Source organism: Anopheles stephensi, chromosome 2 (genome assembly GCF_013141755.1).
Source record: "Anopheles stephensi strain Indian chromosome 2, UCI_ANSTEP_V1.0, whole genome shotgun sequence".
NCBI lineage: Eukaryota > Metazoa > Arthropoda > Insecta > Diptera > Culicidae > Anopheles > Anopheles stephensi.
The window spans coordinates 39,055,512-39,076,064 of record NC_050202.1 but is presented as its reverse complement, the minus strand read 5'-3'; the positions used below and the strand labels follow the sequence as shown (position 1 = coordinate 39,076,064).

At 40.3% G+C, this 20,553-nt stretch overlaps 2 protein-coding genes across 3 annotated transcripts; both read left to right on the top strand.

Moving 5' to 3' along the window:
- The first annotated feature begins 1,356 nt into the window (after nucleotides 1–1,356).
- On the top strand, nucleotides 1,357–4,930 carry LOC118507789 (major royal jelly protein 1-like). The gene is given in 5 exon segments (XM_036046825.1): nucleotides 1,357–1,448; nucleotides 2,609–3,505; nucleotides 3,588–3,782; nucleotides 3,853–4,168; nucleotides 4,171–4,930. Coding segments are annotated over 4 exon segments (1,665 nt in total). The 5' UTR covers nucleotides 1,357–1,448; nucleotides 2,609–2,660; the 3' UTR covers nucleotides 4,480–4,930.
- A 5,044-nt stretch (nucleotides 4,931–9,974) lies between these two features.
- Nucleotides 9,975–19,657, top strand: LOC118507787. 2 transcript variants are annotated; one of them, XM_036046823.1, is made up of 6 exons: nucleotides 9,975–10,143; nucleotides 10,310–10,442; nucleotides 13,531–13,566; nucleotides 13,637–13,797; nucleotides 13,900–14,063; nucleotides 18,480–19,657. In XM_036046823.1, exons 2-6 carry the CDS (start codon nucleotides 10,355–10,357, stop codon nucleotides 18,805–18,807), a joined length of 777 nt encoding a protein of 258 aa, XP_035902716.1. In that variant the 5' UTR covers nucleotides 9,975–10,143; nucleotides 10,310–10,354; the 3' UTR covers nucleotides 18,808–19,657. The 2 variants fall into 2 exon arrangements, with proteins under 2 accessions (XP_035902716.1, XP_035902715.1); XM_036046822.1 differs by having other exon boundaries at nucleotides 9,975–10,442.
- The last annotated feature ends 896 nt before the right edge of the window (nucleotides 19,658–20,553 follow it).

Genomic DNA, 20,553 nt, shown 5'->3' with positions numbered 1-20,553 from the left:
ATCCCCTCCGCAGTGAAAGGTGTTCGTAAGGGAGAGCCCAGAGGCATTAGGGGGATATTGAGATGAAATAAAATTTATTGCTCTTTCACACCCGCAGCTGGAACATTCAGTCATTAACACTCGCTCCCCTTTTAAATGCTTTGGAATCTCTTAAAGGCAACTATCAGGGGTACAAAATAGTTGATTGACAAAATACTCATTCATGCTAACGTTTGAAGCTCATAAGCTCAATAAGTTAGTATTTGGTGTGCACTTTGACAGCAACAGAACCTCCGCCTCTTAAATAGCGTTCCTTTACATTGGATGGGAGCGGCTATTTTGAAATAACAACACCAAGGTTCTTCGGATGTGAACATCGAGAGCATACCCTTTCTGGACATCGTCCTGTATACCCAACTGTTCAACTTTGCTCATGTGTGCCAGCCGCCCTAAAAATACTTACGATCAATTACAGCAAACAACCTGATCTTTCATTTGCTCATAATAAGGCAGAAATATTTTACTCCGTGCAAGAAATTTGGCCTTGGAATCTCACCACTTCTATTTATGCAAATAAAACAAAACAACAATCGGAAATTGTATTGCTGCATGTAATCCAAGCCGAACCCAGGTGCACAAGGAACGTGCAATGCATGCTAATTTTATAACACAGGGCTCTTCAATAGCCAATATGCTGTAATCTCCCCAATACCGGGAATGAAAGACATTCCTTTCGCTTTCACCAGTTATTTATTAATGCAGGTTGTCTCCAAAACTGTCAAATCTTAAAACTCGTTTTGTGCTGGGCTCTCTTCAGATTGTGCTTTTGGCTGTGAAAGGCATCCCGATTGCAGTTCGATTGATTTTCCCTCCCCATTTCAGTATTCGCATCTAAAGGAAGGTCGGACGTGTGCTTCACGATGCACTGAGCAATAGAGAAGCTTTCAATTTTGTTAGGAAAAACGATCAGGCACAAAAAAAAGCAAAGCATCGATGAATCGTGACTCGGTTAGATTGTCCCTACACATGGCATTTACAGTGGCAGATGGAGCATACGCACGATTATTTTGCTGCTTTTAATTTCCAACGTATAAACTAACTTAAACATTGTAAACCCCATAACTTTGTGTGATATTAGCAGTCGAGCAATTGTGCTTTGTAGTTACAAAATATGTAACTAATACCTCAACCAAAAACGGTTCCACAGCCTCCGGTCTTAACTTTGCGTTGCTTTTCCATCTCTGAACAAAGTTTGCTAAAACAGAGTCTGCAAAAGATGGTAGAAGGGGCATCTCGACCACCAGGAATGTTCCACGAGCAGCGGCGAACAAGCGGCAGACGCTTTGTGTACATTCCAGTTTCACTCTGGCACTCGACCAGAAGCGACGTGAAGTGCTTCAATCGCTGCAGACAAGCGTGCTGCAGACAAACTGATCAACGTCTTTCTTTCGGCCTTTGTTTGTGCTTTCGTAAGTGATCTATAGCGAACGAAAAAGGGCTTAAAACAAAATAAGTATAAGAAACATTTCAATACTGCCAGTACCAGAGCACGCTGGTCGCTGCTCACTAAACTGTTTTGCCCTGATTTTTGACTGTGTGTAGATGTTGATAGTTATGAGTGTTCGATACGGAGGACACAAGTGTTGATGTACTGGCTGCTTGTTAGTTTAGTAGCAGCAATGCCGATTGATTAAAAAATAGTCGAAAAACAATAGTGTTGGCGCATGGTTCAAGTGGAAGTGTATCGTTTCATGGTGGGATCTGTTGTGCAGTGTGCTATATGTAACGAATTCAGAAAGTGATCGTATTTGTTGTAAAGTGTGTTTCTGCGTGATTGATGACCGTTACAAACTTATAAACAAACAAAAAATTACGCGTGCATTACTGGCAATGTGCGGATAATGGACCTATAAACAGCAGCGAAAACATAGATTTATTATATGTGTGATTCCAATTGCAATCGTCTGTTAGCTGTTGTGTTACAGTAGAAACATGAAAAGGGCTGTATTTTTTTTCGCATAGAATGTTGTCCCGAAGCTCGTCAGTATTTTGCCACTGTGAATAATAATAAAAGGCTTGTGCATAAATTCAAATCTTACCTTTCCCACCGTCTGCTAACTGCTTGTTTTACGACACTTGCAATTATAAATTCTGTCTCTTCTTTTTTTATGAGTTTGTGGTGTGCACGCACCACGCGTCGCGTTAAAGGTGATTATGCTAATTGCAATCCATTTCGTAAGACTGCCACACACAACTATTATGAGTTTCGCAGCAGATCTTATTATATTCACTCAGTTTACATTCACTTGTGCCGATCAAAGAGCAAGAAAGACACTTTTCAAACCATGATCATCGACGAGCATGGTCAAGCATGACAACATGCATGTGCGGTTCACAGTATGTAAGGCCAAAAGCTTCTCGTAAAGATGAAAATGACATGGCATCGGGGTTCATATCATGGAGAAAGTCCTTAAAACGGGGTTCAGGATAATTGTGTTTCGCCAATAGCAATTACATGTTTGCGACAATTGCAGTCAATTTCGTTGGATTTTTTTTAAACTGACTACAGCGCTCGTATGGACGTGTGCGGCTTACTGATACATTAATTTGCTTCATCTCTTTCTTCTAGCGTAAAAAACTTTGCATTTAAGTTTTGTAGTGGTGATCTACAATTAGAAATAATGCGTAAACAAAGTAATAGGTCCCGAATATGGTGTATGGTGATGTTGGCTTTCATCAGTGAACCGCCGCAGACACTTGCCCTGCATTCATCCTACATGGAAACAGTCAAACAATGGGACCTACTTAATTACAATTTTCCATGGGACTATCCCGTAGCGAACAAAAACTTTTTCAATGCCGAAAACATTGTAGCTACTGGAATCGAAGTTGGTTACGATCGCATTTTCTTGGCTACGCCACGCTTGTTCTCCGGAGTTCCAGCAACACTATCATCGATCTCGCGCGACAGCTACGGTGATTCACCAGTCCTGAGCGCGTACCCGGCGTGGTCTCATCATCGGGCCGGTACGAATGAATACAACTGTTCAGACATTGGGCTGGTGTCGGTGTACCGTATCCGGATTGATTCGTGCAATCGACTGTGGGCACTCGATGCTGGGGTTTCGCGATCGCTTGAGGATTTCGAGATCACCTGCCCGCCAAAAATACTCATATACGATCTCTACACTAACCAGGTGGTACGGAGGATCGATTTTCCCACCGAGGTTATCCGGGGTGAATCGCTTTTTACCAACATTGTTGTGGATGAAACAACGTCCCGGAAAGAAGCCCACTGTGATGATGTGTTTGCCTACATCACCGATACGGTAGCACCGGGCATTGTGGTGTATGACAGTGGAAAAGATCTCACATGGCGGCTCTCGCATCCTGCCATGTATCCGGATCCAGATTTCGCCGAGTCCCGCATTCTCGAACATCGGTTCACGCTGATGGACGGTGTGGTCGGATTAGCGTTTGACCCGGAAGCAGCCATTCTTTACTTTCAACCATTGGCAACGGATCGGTAAGTTGTCATGCTTTCGGGAAGAAAGTGATTGATTTTCTTGACCGATCTACGGCCCAAACTAACTCCAACATATCTTCAGTTTATTCTCGGTAAGCACTGCCGCTTTGCGTGCTGGGCCCTTAGAATTTGGCAAAGATCTTCCCGTGAAGCTGGTAGGCCGTAAATCGTCCCAAGGAATTGGCCTTGCCGCAGCTCCACGTGGTGGAACGATTTTCTACTCTCCTCTGACAGAAACTGCTGTGGCTTCATGGAATCCACGCACCAACGAACATAGGTACGCCAGAGTCTTCGCTAAACACGATACTTATTTTACCATAACCAAACTGTTTCATTGCCTATTGCAGCCTTCTCGCCCAAGACAAGGAAAGAATTCAGTTTGCTGCCGATTTGCGTACGCCTGACCGTGATGGAACCGCACTCTACATACTGACGTCAAAATTTCATCGTTTTTACCTGAAAAATCTCAACGCTAATGAAGTTAACACTCGCATCTTGCGCATCGATGGCGTTGTAAAGCGTGCCGTACCATTACAACAATCTACAGTCTTCTCCAATCAGCATAGATTTGCACCAACGAGAGCGAGCTATGAACATGTTTCCAGCAGCAACAGTTTTTACAATTTACCTGCGCCCTCGCAAGCCAATTCGATAAATCTTCCCTACCGGTTAGTTCTTCCCTGCCGTCTAACGGCGTGAAATCGTACGCTTCCTTCGTGCAGAACTTTTATGGCAAACAACCGCAACCGTACAACTACGAACCAGTAGCTATAATCGACAAAACGAAACCGATCAGCCCTTTTTTCATGCTGAACAGTGGCGAGAAAACATTTCCACCGCCGCACGTACCAAGGCCGCAATTTGGATTGAATGGCGAGATATTTATCCAGAAAGTCAACTCTCATTTTAATGACTTTAATGGGCTACGGTTCCCCAAAAGTTTGCACTTCAATCAAACCGCGCTTGCGCGTTAGTCTTTGTTTGTAAAGATAGGTAAGATAGTTGAACATTGTTTAGAGAACCGAACCGAGAAAAAAAATATTTTCCCTTCACTTTAATGCAATTAAACACAAACAGCAGCTCAAACGATGATCAGACAATAATCATGTTAAATGGACTCATACTGAATCTTGTCTGTAGTATATAAGATATGCGCTGCAAAAAAACTTGCTTGTATTTACATTTGCAACTGCAAAACCTTTTCAAATTGCCATATTTAAGTCTATTTGCTGCTGTTGACCCAATTACTGTAAATATCAATACAAAACTCACCACACTGAAAATTGCTCTCAGCCACTTTGGCTCATATCATTTTTTGAAATTATTTACAATATTTTTTTACATGATAAAATACTTTAACGAATGTGAACCAGTGAAACTCGATCATTACGCACAAGCGAAACGCATATGAGCAATGATTTTAAGGAAAAAAAACAGATTCAGAAAGGCTTACGCTAGACTTTAAATAAGATACGATCTTGTAATGGAATAGGACAATATTTACCAGCCAGAGCAATGGACATGTTTAGGGAAACGCAAATGAAGATAGATGACGACGAAAGACTCAATGTATATAACCTTTTGTAAACAGACGTTTGAATGTATTTTTCCAAAAATTATGAAATCATTGTTAGTAAGTAATAGGTTTTAAGTAGCAGCTAGAGTTCTTATTTCGTTAAAGCAATAAATTTAAAATTTTTGCTGTCACATTTCATCCGGCGTATCTCTCCCTCCAAGAAAGTAAGTAATTGGAAGCGGCGCCAATTGCTAACACAAACGGACTGGCATAAACTCTCACCCATGATCAAGGCGCAGCTGCACGCACGACAAGCAAGACTGACCCTGTACCAACGGGTAAATAAAGTCAAAGAAGCCAGTCAAATGATACATTTGACTTATTTCTGCCAACTTATGGTAACGTTAGTTGTCGGGCGAATTTGACCTACTTCATGTTGCAGTCAGCTTTTGCTGTATGAGTACATTGTACAACACTCTCGCTGGACACAGCTGCCTTTACCCTACATTTTCTATGGTAATCTATTCGAAGATTAGATGCCGGGGGAGCAATTTTCCGGGACTGCTCATGCATGATCTTCAATAATTGATATTGACGTCGATGAAATGATAGTATGGTTGATAAAGCACATCTTATATGGATGCACAGGAAAAAAAGCAAACAGCTAGCACAACAGAGATTGGCCAGCCGAAGCAAGGTAACAATTGTAGAGCACAAATGTGAAGAAGGTTATCTGACAGTGTAACAAAGACAGTGTGTGAGAAAACTTAATGGTATATGGCCTGACCGGTTGCTCTGTACCCAGGATTGATCATGTCCTTGCGATGGTGTAGTGTCAAGATGATTGGAAATTAATGTCATTTCTGGAGAAAATAGGGTAAGTTCAGCATGAATAATAAATTAAATGTTCTTATTTGATTAGCACTGAAAAATTATTGTCTAAAGACGGAACACAAGGTGGCATGTAAAGCACCAAGACACCCTTCCATCATATCACATTTCGAATGTTTTACCTGCACTCAGTTTACAAATGTTTGTACCTCGTCACACAGCAGATAAATTATGGTCAGCAGTTGTAGCTTTCGGGCGTGCCATGTGTATTCCAAATTTGAATTCATTCATTGCGAGCCGTTTACGGTGACCGGTGATTGACTTTTTGTTTTCCATTTATTAAATGTGTACAACTTTTCAGAATCCAGATAACTTACATTTCCATCATCTACGCCAACAACCTGGATACACACCCCGCAACCACCTCACTCTCACAACCGAGCATGCCCGGGATAAGGCAAATAACAGGGATGAAATGCCTTGTTAATTTTTCTGAATTTGTAATAGTCAACACATGCGGTGTTGACAATACGACGTCAAGCCGTAATACTAAAAATATAAATAAAAATTTTCAGTTTTCAAACATTTTTCAACATTCAACCAGTATTACAACCAATATTAAATTGATGTTTCCAACGATTGTGTTTTAATTTTAAGATTTTATTTTAAGTCATTCGGACCAACTTGTTATGTTGTGATAACATACCCCATACTATGTGACTTCGCCATACTGCAAGATGTTACTTATCAATATTTAATTAATATTTTACCTTCTTTTACAATCTCGCGAGACGCAGCACAAATACAACAAAAGACCAGTTATATTGATAAAAAAGCATTTCTGATGTGCTTCATTACATTCCTCCCATCGATATATGTAGCCGTAGCCTTTCTCAGCAAGATTTTTAAACTGCGGAGCAATATTAATGCTGTTTTTGTTTTAACTCAGTCTTAACATTACTTTGTCAGCATACGTATGTGTTCTATGCAGGTATTATGATCATCTAATCTTATTAATTTGGGGCGGTCCGATGGCCGAGGCGACAGCAGCATCGGTCTTAACACGGCAGGGCCATTACCTCGCTATGGGTAAAATCAAGTCACAGAGAGCCAGAAATGGCAGGCGGGGACCTTTCGAGATGGAAATGCCACCGAAAAAGAAGACTCTTAGTAATAATTTAAGCAGTTCTGATAAAGTATTGATCTTAGATTGGTTTATTATTATCATAAGATGCGTAATGTTCCAACATTAAAATGCATTGTTAGTTGTTCCTTTTCTGAAGCATTTCTTAACTCGGCATTGGCATAACGCTGAAGAATTAATTTTTGAATAACTGCAAACTTAAAAGTTGCATTAAAATTAACAGAGATTTTTATTTGCTTATATTCTCACCACTCACTTGCCAATAATTGTTTTCTAACGCTGTACTAATTGATCATACCTTCCCTATACTGTTATCATCACGCTCACGCAATCTTTCTAATTGATTCATTATCACAGCAAAATACACGCGGTCGATTGCATGGTTGCTCCATGATGCTTGATGCTTTCCGTCGTTAAATACGCTACAAAATGGCGATAAAAAAGACACTTCTACGTGTGTCGAAACTCGACCATCGCGGTACGCTCCTAAGCAAGCCAAATATTTACCCACAACAACAAGCGTAAAGTGAGCTCAACTACTAGCGTTTAAATCAGGTCCATCAATGCCGCTTCCCAATAAAATGACCCTTACGCAGCAGCATCATCATCCTTGTTTTTGTGTGCTGTTTTTCAGTATCGGAAAATGCATGTTGATTGCCATGGTTGATAGGTGGCCCACGCTTTTACTGCCATTGACCGTTCCAACGTCAGCAGCAGTGTGCCGGCTCAATTGATGTAACATTCGGTACTGTTAAATTGTTGGCGTAGCTTATCCATTTACTTCCTGCCCCAAGGTTTCCTTCCTTCCCGCAGTTCCCAACCGATCTTAAAATTAAGCATTACCGAACCTGAATGAGACACACTAAACAAAACACATGGTCATTTACTATCACTCTTGATCTAGCCATAACCGTTGGCCGGAAACAATTTAGCAAAGGAAGTTTTTCCTTTATTGTTTCAAACGCCATCACCACGTCTGCATTGCGATCCAGCTGCCGTAAATATGCATTAATGAGGATGCTCATGTCAATATTTTAAAGCAAACTATTATCGTGGAATATTTTAAATGCTTCTGTGCAGTGTTAAAGACATTATGGTCCCCCCTTTGACGGTCGATTGCGAAGAAGCAATTCAAAAGCATTTTTCCCGCGTCCCAGGTGTACCTTATCCATCCAAGCTAATCTGTGAATGAAAATATTTCGTTCCTATCCTTTCACAGCACTACTCGGTAACACAGCAAAGAGGGAATGGTGCGCATTACCTTTTGTTAGCAGACACGTGGCCTATCATTTCATTGGATTTTTTAGCAAAAAAACTATGTTGGTGTCATCAGATCGGTTTTCTACTTAACCCAAAATCAACTTACAGCATACATTAAACATCATGCTGGGCCGATCCGTTCGTAAACACACACACACACATATATATATATATATATATATATATATATATATATATATATATATATATATATATATATATATATATATATATATATATAAACTGTATCACCATTGTATCATGGCCTTTAAGACTGGTTGCACGACTTGTACCATCTTTTTCGCACACTCACTCAGTGGCACATCTAGTTTATCACAATCATAGTCAACTCAACCTTCGCCGCTTAGAACTTCTGGCCACCGTCGTTCTCACACCATTACCAGCAATCTCCTTAACGCTTCAACACATATCTCAATGAAACTCTTATCGGGCCTTCAACGTTAGTTATTGCACCTCCAACGCTCCCGGTGTGGTACTATTCCCCAACCGGCTGCATATTATGGTGAAATTTATGATCTGAACTGATCATGCAATATTTCATACGCTGTACACATAGCAGGTGTTAACCGGTAGATCTTGAAACAACAATCGCTCTGTACAGCACATTTATAGGATTGGTACGAGGTATAAATGTAGGCATAGGAAAGTGATTTTATTTACATCTAATAATATCTACACGAATAAAAAAAATCTTTAATCACTTGTTTATAATGTATTGCCATTGGGAACATTTATTTTGTTTATAGTGTATTGATTATTTCTATACCTGTGTCAGTTCAGTTCAGCAAGTGTTCCATTTTCGACCCATTTTTGGACATATTATGAAATATAAATAGTCACATTTATACATTCTTTGGTTATATTGCCTCTCTTCTGTTGTAGACAACAGTTTCATTGTCACAACAAATAATTTTTCATAACTGTATTAAAGTTTCTTATTTTGTTTTACGCTACAACAACTGCACAACAATGTAAACGCGTCAATATATCATACCGAATGGACGAATACTGTAACAAAGTATGGTGCTGACTACTATCGGCCACGGATTGAAAAAATTGAATCTGGTTTGGCGTTATCCTATGCAAAATTCAGTACATAATAAAATAAAACGAGCTATACTTAAATGAATTACTACACCAAAAGCAAAATACCTTCACTGCGGAAATCTTTACAGCTTTTAGCTTCATTTTACGGTTAAATTATATTGAACATGCTGGATTCTTCGACGAAATTTTTAAGAGCCATATTTAACATCTGCATTTCAATTATATACAACGCATAAATTTGCGTAATATTTCGTATTTCAAAAGCAAAATTATATTTTCTCTTGTGCCTGTTAATTTCTCGTAAATATATAGAAATAGCGGACACCTCCAATAACTCAACAGCTCAAAAACTTGCCAAAAGATAAAAGATTTAACCATACAAAAAAGTATTGTAAAGATGTTTCCCAACCCGTATCCCAATGTTTTGCTTATTGTTACTCCAATTTTGGACTTTTTTTTTTGCTCCATCACTTAGCAAAACAACGTTCCAGAGCTTTTCGGTTGCAGTGTAACGTCTGCGCATGTTGTCGAGCGTTTCAAACCGCGTGCACCTTGTTATCAATGAGCAGAACGGAGATGGATCATACCCCGGGTCGATAGGGTTGTAAATTTTTCGGTTGTTCCTATATAAAGCAAGGCCGACACCGCGAGAAGCTCGCAGTAGCTCCCGATACATTACCACGATAACTCGGTTTGCATCAGGGATCCATTTCATCCCCCCATTCGGCCTAGATGAATTTTCGTCACGATTGAACCGGTCAACGATTTGTTTACTCTAGTTGCAAATGCGTTAGCATCTCTGCAAAGCCGAAGTGAACGGTGATTTTTGTTACTTATTTTCTCCGTGAAGCGTTTTGATAAGTCGTGCTTAACCGACAAGCAGTAGTAATGATTACGAGTACATATTTAGTTTGAGTGTTAAAACGGTTGCAAAACTGTTCGTGGATCAGTGATTGATTGATTGTTTCGTTCCTTGAAATTTTAGTCTTGTGACTTATTATATTGTCTAGTGCACTCGTTAACAGTTATCATGGCCAACAATTGTCGCCTGGGATCAAGACTTCGAGTTTCTGTGGCGATAATTGTTTTAATATGTGTGTGTTTAAAGCAAGTGAAAGGTAATCATTATTCTTACCATTGTCGCTAAAAGCATTAATTGTGAGTTATGTTACTTTTTTTGAATGATTTTATTTTATGTCTGCCAAAAACATGCCAACCATAAACTTTTCAAATTAGAAGTAGACATCTGGAAGCATCAACTGATAAGAAAATTTAGCAGTGCTCTTTCATAAAATTATCGAACTTATTGCACGGTCTTAAAACCTGGAGATTTTGATCTGCATGAAAAGTGTTTAGCAATACGGCCAGACCGTTCTTTATGAATAAAAAAAAATGTTTCAAAGTTTAAAAGTTTTAAATAACAAGTTTTAAAAGGATTTTTTTTTTAAATTTCATTCATTTATAAAGTCTTTGGGTCTTTGAGCCCTCATTTGCCTTTTTTTAAAGCGAGCGAATACTATCCCAGTTAAAGACATATGTGTCATGCAAATCATTTGTCGGAGATCATTTCAGCTTTAGCCTGAAAACCATCCTTACCTTCTTGTTGCACACTAATTTTGACCTTTCGGTAGTGCTGGTGTATTTTAGTGATGATTTGAACTGAATTAAACAGAATGAATTTTTGGATGAAGATGAGAGTTTTCAATTGTAAATTAGATACAGAATCCTTTCGATACAGTGCTTTACTAAATTGAATAAACGAAATCTGTTGGGAAAAACAGTATTTTTTTGTAACAATTGTGGAGATACAGCAACTCCACGAAAACCATTCAGTACCATCTGGACGCACTAGATACGTAGCAAAATTTTCCAAACTTGAAGCTTACCGTAACGCATTTTTTCCTTGCACCCATTATTGAGGTGCTTTCATTTGATTCTGGATTTGTGATTCCACAAACGCTGAATACATTTTTGTGAGAATTAAGCGATTCCGTACCAACGCATAACTCGGTTGTAACACTTCTATCTACACGTCCGCCTGAATATGCCGCTAGCGAAACACCTGCAGCGTAATTCTACAAATCACTAATGTTTGGTGCGCGGCCTACATGGGTAGGCATATGTAGTTCCCTTTTTTTCAATTCGTTCACCGGGTTTAAGCAACAGAAACAACAAAACAACGCCTTTGATTAACCCAGCCAGTCTTTCTGAAGTGAAAGAATTCCATTTTCCGTAAACTCTTTTGTTCTGCGCTCTACCTCCGTCGTTGCGGCTGTAGCGCCAAGCTGCGGGGTTGTGATGATAAGTCGCGCATCGTTGACATTGCATCAGGCAGACAAAGTGCCAAAGCCTCCGTAAAACAATCGCTCAAAGGCATATTCTTTTCCATTTTAACCCGCTAGCCACAAACACATCCCGAAACCGGAATACTCGTCGGGACACACAGTTGTTGCGTCATCTGCGTTGTGTTGCACAAATGGGGTTTCTATTCTACACGGTCGGTAATATCGGCTCGTGACGTCACCTTCTGCACTGTGAATTTAAGAATTTCATCCATCCTCGGCTGCCCGAAACTTGTTACTGTACCCATGCCGGTGCCAGGATGAAAAAAACAAGCTTAGGAGACATACACAAACAGGACACCAATCACTGCAAACAATTTGCTTAAGGGAGCGAGGCAAACATGTCCGGGCGGCGTCGTGTTAGGTTAGTCAAAACGCATTTATTCGCTGCTCACATTTGATGTGACAAAATAAACGACCAAATGGCAAAAGTATTTGAATTTTCACTGTTCTACATCCCCGCCGGATCCTCGGTCCATTGTTTGCATGACTAAAACTGTGCGAAACCTTTAGCTTTTTCCATCGAGCGCCGTCGATGGCGCTGCTACGATCTGAGGGCAGAAGATAAACCGGGCGAGGGTGTTTCTATCGCCTTAAGGAATGTTTATGTTCAAACATTCTCCCAAAATCCACAATCCATGAATGACACGGTATGAAAACACATAGCTTTCGAAATGTCGCAGGAAACTGCATTGCCCTAAAAATACGAGTGATCACTCTTTTTGATGGAATGATTTATTCTAAATAATTTATAAATATGTTATTATGTATATAAAACTACTCAACCGTTCCTTATTACTTGATGGATAAAATTCCCTTAATTTTAAAATAAACTCTACATGCAAGTTAAATAATTTCAATTGTAGAAGAAATTTTCCTTGTAACTATATTATTCCTGCAATATATAGCATTATTGCCCCATTTCCTTTATTGCCTTATTTGAATCCTTCGAAAAAAAAAACTTCAACTTCCCTTTTGTATGAAAATTGACACGAGCTCAAACAACCGTCATAAAACACCGAAAAAGATTCGTTTGTTTGCTAATTGGTGACGGGTTCACTATCCAACCCAATAATGGCACTGTATCATACCTGGCAACCATGGACTCATGTGCGTCACTCTCGACAGAGAAACTACAGACAAGCGACAACAAAAGTTCAAATTTTCCGTATCAGAAGGACTGGCCAATTTAACCGAATTATTATGATTAAGTAAAATGTGCCACACCGATTCAGAAGGTGTTCGATCGAAAGAAATGATTGATAACTGATGAATTACCAGTTTCCCGAATGCATGCGTTCAACAAGTGATCGGTTGCTTATTACGCACGATGGTCCGATTTATTGGTACGTTCTTCATCAATACAGTATGTACTTTGATTCGGGAAACCTGGTCTTGAACATCAATGGAATTGTTAAGAGTAGGATTTATTTCGTTGAGGTTGAGGCAGTAAATAGCAGAAATCGTCTGAAGTAGTTATAACTAGACACTAAATATTTTCAAGTTTCCTTCACAGTTTCATAGCAAAATCGTTTCCTTCCAGCCAAGAAAATGTATGTAAGACAGTAAATCGTTCAAACCGACACGTGCAACAGATGAATTTATAGAGCAATCTTGAACGTCTTGATATTTAGGAAACAATCATCAGTTTTTCCCAGGTGTTCGGACATAATTTGTGCAACAGTGCGGGACCGTGGTGGGCTCAGTGGGATACCACAGCCACTGGGGAAATATTGGCATGTACCCACACTCATGACACACATTCATCGATATGTTTGCACAACCTAACGGTCAAAAACGAAACCAATTAACCGGTGTTTTTCCTTTTTCTACCACTTTTCCATCCAATCTACGCGTCCTTAAGGATCCTGTCTAAGCTACGGTCATTCATGTTGGGGAGGTAAGGTCGCATGACGCGCAACAGGCGAAGAAGCAGCCGAACACGCTCATATGAACTTTTTTTCTCATAGCGCATGGCAAACGGGCAGGTCCGCCGGGACGTACGGCTTCTGTTGATGCACCATTCGCCGTACAGTTTCAACCGCAGCCGCTGCTCGACCAAACCAACCCACTCCCTGCTGCTTTATCTGGTGCGGAACGGTGGGCTTTGGTCAAAGTTCTTCCGGAAAAGGTAGGCGCGTTCCCAACCACGACCACGCTCAGCCACACATGCCATATGCAGAGGAATCCATGTCGTGATGTAACTTTGTAATGCCTTGTTTCTCTCGCGTAGAACGCGTACTATCCATTTAGCAAAGTGATATATGCACCACCGCTTACTGCAACGGGCTCCTTTTCGCTTAGCGGCGGTTTAAGCGCATCTGGATCAGAATCCTCGAGAATCGGGTCGGAGCCAACCAACAGCGTGGAAGGCCGGCTGGCTGAAACCACCAACGAGTATGTACCAATCACTTTACTATTGCTGTGCGCACTAATTTTTAAATCCTATGCATCTGCGTTAAGCTAATTAAAGATGCGTTAGTGGAAGAACCATCTCTACATAATCAGAGGTTTGCCTCTCTCTTGTTTATCTTTGACTTCCCTGAGTCATATCGACGCATTCATATTACTATTAGTTTGGAGTTTGGTTTTGTGTTTTTTTAGTTTCTGTTTCTCTAGAATTCGATCTTGTTTTGCTTTACGAGCTTCGCTATTTGTTTGATCATCGTTCCGTCCCTATCATTCCAGTGTGCCTTAAAATCTTCGGTGGTTGAACCTAGCGGTGGGTCGTATCCTTGTCATTCGAATATTAAATGTGCAGCTGTCTCTGGTACATTACACACATTGCAGTTTGGGTTATCAGACAGTTTCATTACTAAATCATGACCTGTTAAGATTCTATTGCCCCTCCTTATTTCGTTTGCAATTAAGTCGATTTCATGATGCCTCGGTTTACTTGTAAATTCTTGTTAATATTGTTTGATTTTTTTGCGGGTTTCTGATTTAACCTTCTTTGGCTAGTTCATCGGCTTTTTCGTTACCTGGGATACCCACATGTCCATCTGATTCCGCTTTAGTTTACTCACAGTACTTCAATATGTTGAGCAGTGGTTTTTCTATGTGTGTATCTTTTTGTGCTCTTGTGATAATTTGGCATGCTGCCTGACTGTCTGTATATAGTAATGGATTTTTTATTTTACTGTCGTGAGCTATTTTTAGGGCGTTTTCTATTGCTGATAGATGTTGTTGAAGTTAAATTTTCTAATCGATATTTGTAGGTATAAGTCTTGTTGTCGTGAGATGTGATGAAAATTCCTATGCCTGCTCCTTCTACCGATTTACTACCGTTTGTGATATTCTATTTTCATGATTTTTTGGTCGTTAAGTTTTTTTTTTGACAGTCTCTGATAGAGTTTAGTACGTTTTTTTATCTCCTCCTGTACTTTGTTTAAAGTTATATCAGCCATTTGCTTTATGGTCTCTTTGTTTCCCGCGTATAGTTTTTCCATGTAGTTTTTCTTCCGGTTTTTTTTTTTGGTGCTATTCCTCTCAAATTGTTTTTTGTGTATGGATTAATATAGGACTGTTTCAAAGAGCTCTTTCGTAGCTAGGTATTTAGTTCTGTAGCCTAGGTGTATTTAGTTCTGTAGCCTAGGTGTAAGGGGCGGTCCGGTGGCCGAGGCGACAGCGGCGCCGGTCTTCACACGGCAGGGCCGGGGTTCAAATCCCATCCAGACCGCCTCCCCGTACGAAAGGCTGACTACTTTTCTACGGGTAAAATTAAGTCACAGAAAGCCAGAAATGGCAGGCCGAGACCTTTCGAGGTTGTAGTGCCACAGAAGAAGAAGAAGCCTAGGTGTATTTCTGCATTTATGGCGTGAAGTGTGATGAGCGGGGTAGTTTTTGTGCAACCTGATACCTTTCTGATAGATTGTGCGACTATTGGGTTCATTGTGTTCAAATGTTGTTTTTTACCATTTCCTAGAATGGATGCTCCATACTCGAGTGTTCCTTTTACTATTGTTCTATGTACCGCGATCGTTTTCTTTGGGTTAAGATTATTTTTGAAGTTGCAAATGTGTTTCATTACATTAAATTTGGTGCGGGCTTTGTCTTTTTGTACTTCTATTTGTTTACGGAATGTTAGCCTACTTTCCATCCATATGCCTAAATATTTGTATGTCTCTACCCTTTCAATAATTTTTTCCTCTATTCCAATCTGTATGTCTTTTGTTTCAGATTCTGTGAGCCAAATTTTCGTTTTTTGTGTGTTTATGTGCAGGTGTAATTTTTTTTGCTGTGTCAACAAATGAGTTCAGTGCCACTTGTAGTTTATGTTCTAATTTTTCTGGTGAATTTCCTGATTGTATGATTGCGAAATCGTCCGCATATTGTATGATTTCTATGTCATTCTTGTTTTTGTTGTTGTGAAATGATCGTGTGTATATGTTAAAGAGAGTAGGGGATAGAACATCTCCCCTACTCTCTTTAATAAAATTTGGGGTATTTCTTTATCGTCCATTTTTTTGTTACCACTTTGATTTTTCTTAAAATTTGCTCTCAAGAACTCTCTTGACTTTACTTCGTCGAACTCTATTCTGTTCTAACGGAAACGTGGTTTTTCCTTCCAAGTTACCCAGAAGCTCCCACATTTCTTTACTATTGGTGTACATTTCAAGATTGTCCAGTTTCGTTTCAAATTGCGCTCTTCTAAATATTCTTTTCTTATACCTGAACGTTGCATTAGCTTTTTTTATAATTTATTTTGTTTCCTACAGTTTTGTTTCGTGTAAATATTTTACGTGCGCGGTTTTATTTCTTTCCAGGCCTTTTCAGTTTCAGCGTTCCACCATATTTTTGGTTTTTTCTTTTGTACATGACTGTGCTTGCGTATTTTCTTTTCGATTACTTTCACAAGCGTGTTTAGATTTTCGGTCCTGTCTGGTGCAATCTGGTCGATGCCGCACATCAGCTGTTCTTTGTTTATGTATGTTTTTTGCCTCGCTCGATCTTTTATCTGTATGTTTGTTATGATGGTTCTATGATTTTTGGCTCCCATGTGGTGGTCTAATACCTCCCGGTTGCTCTTAACCATGATATCTTCCGATACCATGGTAAGATCAATTGCCGGATTTTGTTTTTTTTTAATCTGTGGGAATATATGTGAACTCCCTCTCGTGGAACATGCACAGATTTGTCTCCTCTAATACATCCACTATCATTGCATGTGTTACCCCATATAGTGTGGTGACAATTTATGTCAGCTGTTATTACAGTTTTGCTTTGATGTGCGTTTGCTGTTAGTATTTTTGTCACGACGTTTTTGTTTACACCAATCGGTGTGGATGCATACACACTAACTACTTTTAAGTTTACTTGGAGTAGCTGAATTTCAGTAATTTGAACATATTCGTTTTTTTCGTATTCTTCTAACACTTTATGCTGGACACCTTTTTTTACGTAAATTGCAGTTCCACCGGACCCGTCTTTTCTGTTTGTGTGTATTAGATTATAATTGTGTATTTTGGCTTTTTGCGTGTTTGTGTCATTGAGCCACGTCTCCATAAAACATCCGACAGTAATATCCATTGCAACATAAGCCGTAATATTTCCTCTTTGGTTTTGATCACACTGTTTATATTAATTTGTAAAATTTTTAAACTGTTTAACGTTATTTAAACACTTATTGAATTTTATCTTTTCTTTTGCCTTTTTTTAATACGTCGTTCAAACTTGTTGGCCACTGTTATTACAGGTTCTCACTACTATTGTCACGGCTGGGCTTAGGTTTCGCTGGTCGCCCCCTTCCTCGCTTGATCGTTTCTTTTTGTTCATCTTCTGTTTCATGCGGGAAAGGACGCACTTATTTGGGTCTGTTTATTGGTGTAAGTACGGGAGAGATTGGCGATAGATCAGTCAGCACTAAATTCGTTTTAACCGGCTTTTCGGTTTGTAACTTCTCTATGCGTATAGCTAGAGATTTTGGTGTGCCTGGTATCGGCGATGTACTTGTTGTAACCGCGGGTTTAGGCATAGTCATGAGTGTGGAGGTTTTGCTCTGATTAGATTTGCTTGTGTTGGCTGTGCTTACTGCAGCCTTCGTTGCATCCGCATAACTTAACCTATTTTGAGCACATGTCACGCCTGGATGTATCTTGCAGTTGCAGAATCGGCACAAATGGGCTTGAGCTTGATCAGTTATCAAAACTTTGTGCTCGCTTCCCAGGTAGGCCGTGGAACGGATTGGGTTTTCTACTTTCATACGGACTTTGAAGTCACCCGTCTTGGCTGCGTATTTGTATTTGGCTCCCCACGTTGTTGGCATGACACTTTTCACGTCACCGTATTTTTGCAGGAGTTTGGCAATATCCTCCTTTTCTACTTCCTCCGGTGCATCATACACCCTAACTTCCACTGTTCCGTCTGCCATTTCTACAGGGATTTTGAACGTTTTTTTTTCTTCATTTAGCACGATTGTCGCTACTTCTTGGCTGGATACTTTGACATACACGGTTGGTTCCAACTTGCAAATTTGCAGCATTACCACCTCATGTACGTCCAGTTTAAGGTTGAATTCCACAAACTTGTGGAGCTCCTGGTACGTTGGTTTCAGTACGCCGGTAAAATCCACCTTTACGGTGTTCACGCGTTCACCATTTCGTTTGTTATGGTTTCGCTATTTTTGTTTGTTTTTGATCTCAGTGGATTTTCAACACGTCTTATCAGAACGGCTGTCACACTTCGACTGAATTTTCAAATTTTGTCGAATAATTTATTCAATGTTCAAAATTTTGTGAAGCGCTTCCCTGTGTCAGACTGAAGATTTTGGAACAGTTGTGAAGATAATGTAACAATCACCTTTCCGCATTCCAGCTCCAAAACACCATCATCCTCAGAACAGGAGCTAGCGATTGGCGACGATCGTCTAATAAAGGCAGTTACCTCTCCAAACGTGCGTCGCCGAGATCATCGACACAAGAAAAAACCACAATCTACAGCTGTACACCGTCGCTTTGGGGGACTGGACGATACGTTTGACGAAAGTATGAACATTGCCCGATTTTTAGAACCAAACGATGATGATCTAAACCAAATGCTGCTGCTTAATGCAGCCGCGGCCGCTATGGCAACAATCCCCGACGATGACGCTTCCATTTCAAATGCGCCGTTCAATCCGAAGCTGTTCAACGAAAACCATTAAAAATTCGGTTCTTCTAACGCAGCATCAAACGAATGGCACACCGCAACATCACCACGAGCATACGCAAGCTGAACTTGCTGCGGTCTGTTCAGTCACGGCCTTTGTCTGGGATACGAGAGCTGGATGGATGAAAGAGCAGATACAACGCTTACAACGTTTAACCAGTAACATCTAATTATGAATAGTCTCACAAAAAGATACAGTTTAAATTTTTTTCCCTAGTTAACCCTCAACGCAACGCAATTTGTGAGATGCAAACTCTGATACTGCGAAGTACTATACGAGGGTGTCACATGCGCAATTCAAAGCCTACACTTTTACACCCTGGGATTACGTGTAAGCCCTATAATCGGATGCTATCGTTGAACTTTATCGCTTGTTTCGCCATTCCCCGCATCGTCCCGTGTTGCTCATATCGTACAAGCATGAGCTACTAGGAGCGTCGGTAGTAATAGAGTCGAAATGACGATCTTATCAGCAGTGGATGGATATTGCCAAAGTTTACTTCTGTTTGCGCTGGTGCTGGGAATTTGGCAATGTTCATCAATGGCTGGGCTGGTGATAGATATTCATTTTACTTGCTACAAAGCATTACAGAGACAATGGCGAAAATTTGTCAGAGGAAGAATTTGAGGGTCCCCCCGATTACGTAGCATACCGCCTATGTTCGTGTCGTTCATGTGCATGATTTTGCGAAGATACCGTACTTTCCCGTGCATAATATGGGAAAACCGTTAATTCCGCACACATCCTCACAACACACGCACCTTATTTGTATATACACAACTTAGTCAGTAAGGAGGGATTATAGAATCAGATATAAATGTAAAAATAACACTTGAAGATTCAATGTATTGCATCTACTTACTAATTTCAGAAAGAAACCGTATCCGTTTGACCGTAAACTGCTAAGCCAAATGAGTTGAGAACTCACAGTAGATGTAAAAAATATTCAATAAAGTTGTCGGAATAATATTTCGCTCCGAAAGAAATGGTCAATAATCTCGTGTTGGCTATGCTAACGGGTTTGAAGTGTCGTCGTCCAAAGGACCTCGGTGCCCAAGGGGTATTGTTGCTCATGGAGCCTAGTTACCCGAAAGGTCTCAACTGAAACCAACTACCTACCTCGGCCCGCATGCCATTTCACGCACTAATTGTATCAGTAATCTTTCAACTATTACAAATCCGAGTTAGGGGCGGCCAGATAGATGATGTGATAACCTGGTAGATGCGCTGGTCTTCACACACGGCAGGACCAGGGTTCAAATCCCATCTGGGATGTTCCTTCATAGTAAGGACTGTCTATCCAACTTTGCGGTATCAATAAGTCTAGTAAGGCCAGGAGGGGCAGGCATGCCCTAAATTGACCGTTAGGCCAAGAAAGAAGAAAAAGATTACAAATCCATACTTATGTGGCTAAATATTCAGCAATCAAGGTGTGATCACCCATCTATACATCTCTCTGTTTCCCCGTCCCCCGTCCTTATTCCGGCAACAGGTCTCCTTAGGTCTGATTTTATTTCGGTGGTCTGTTATCTCCTGGTAAAACTGTCTTCCTATTCCGTGATGCCCTGCAAAAAACTAGTCGGTTTGGCGTAGCAAGGAGCCTACTAGGCTTCTTCGAATAGGACCGATCGACCCCTTAGATCAGACACTTCGGATTACAACATTTGAGCTAGGCTCCTTTCGATTAGGCCCCCTGGTCAAATATACCCCTCGGAGCAGGCCCCTTGAACTAGGCGGACC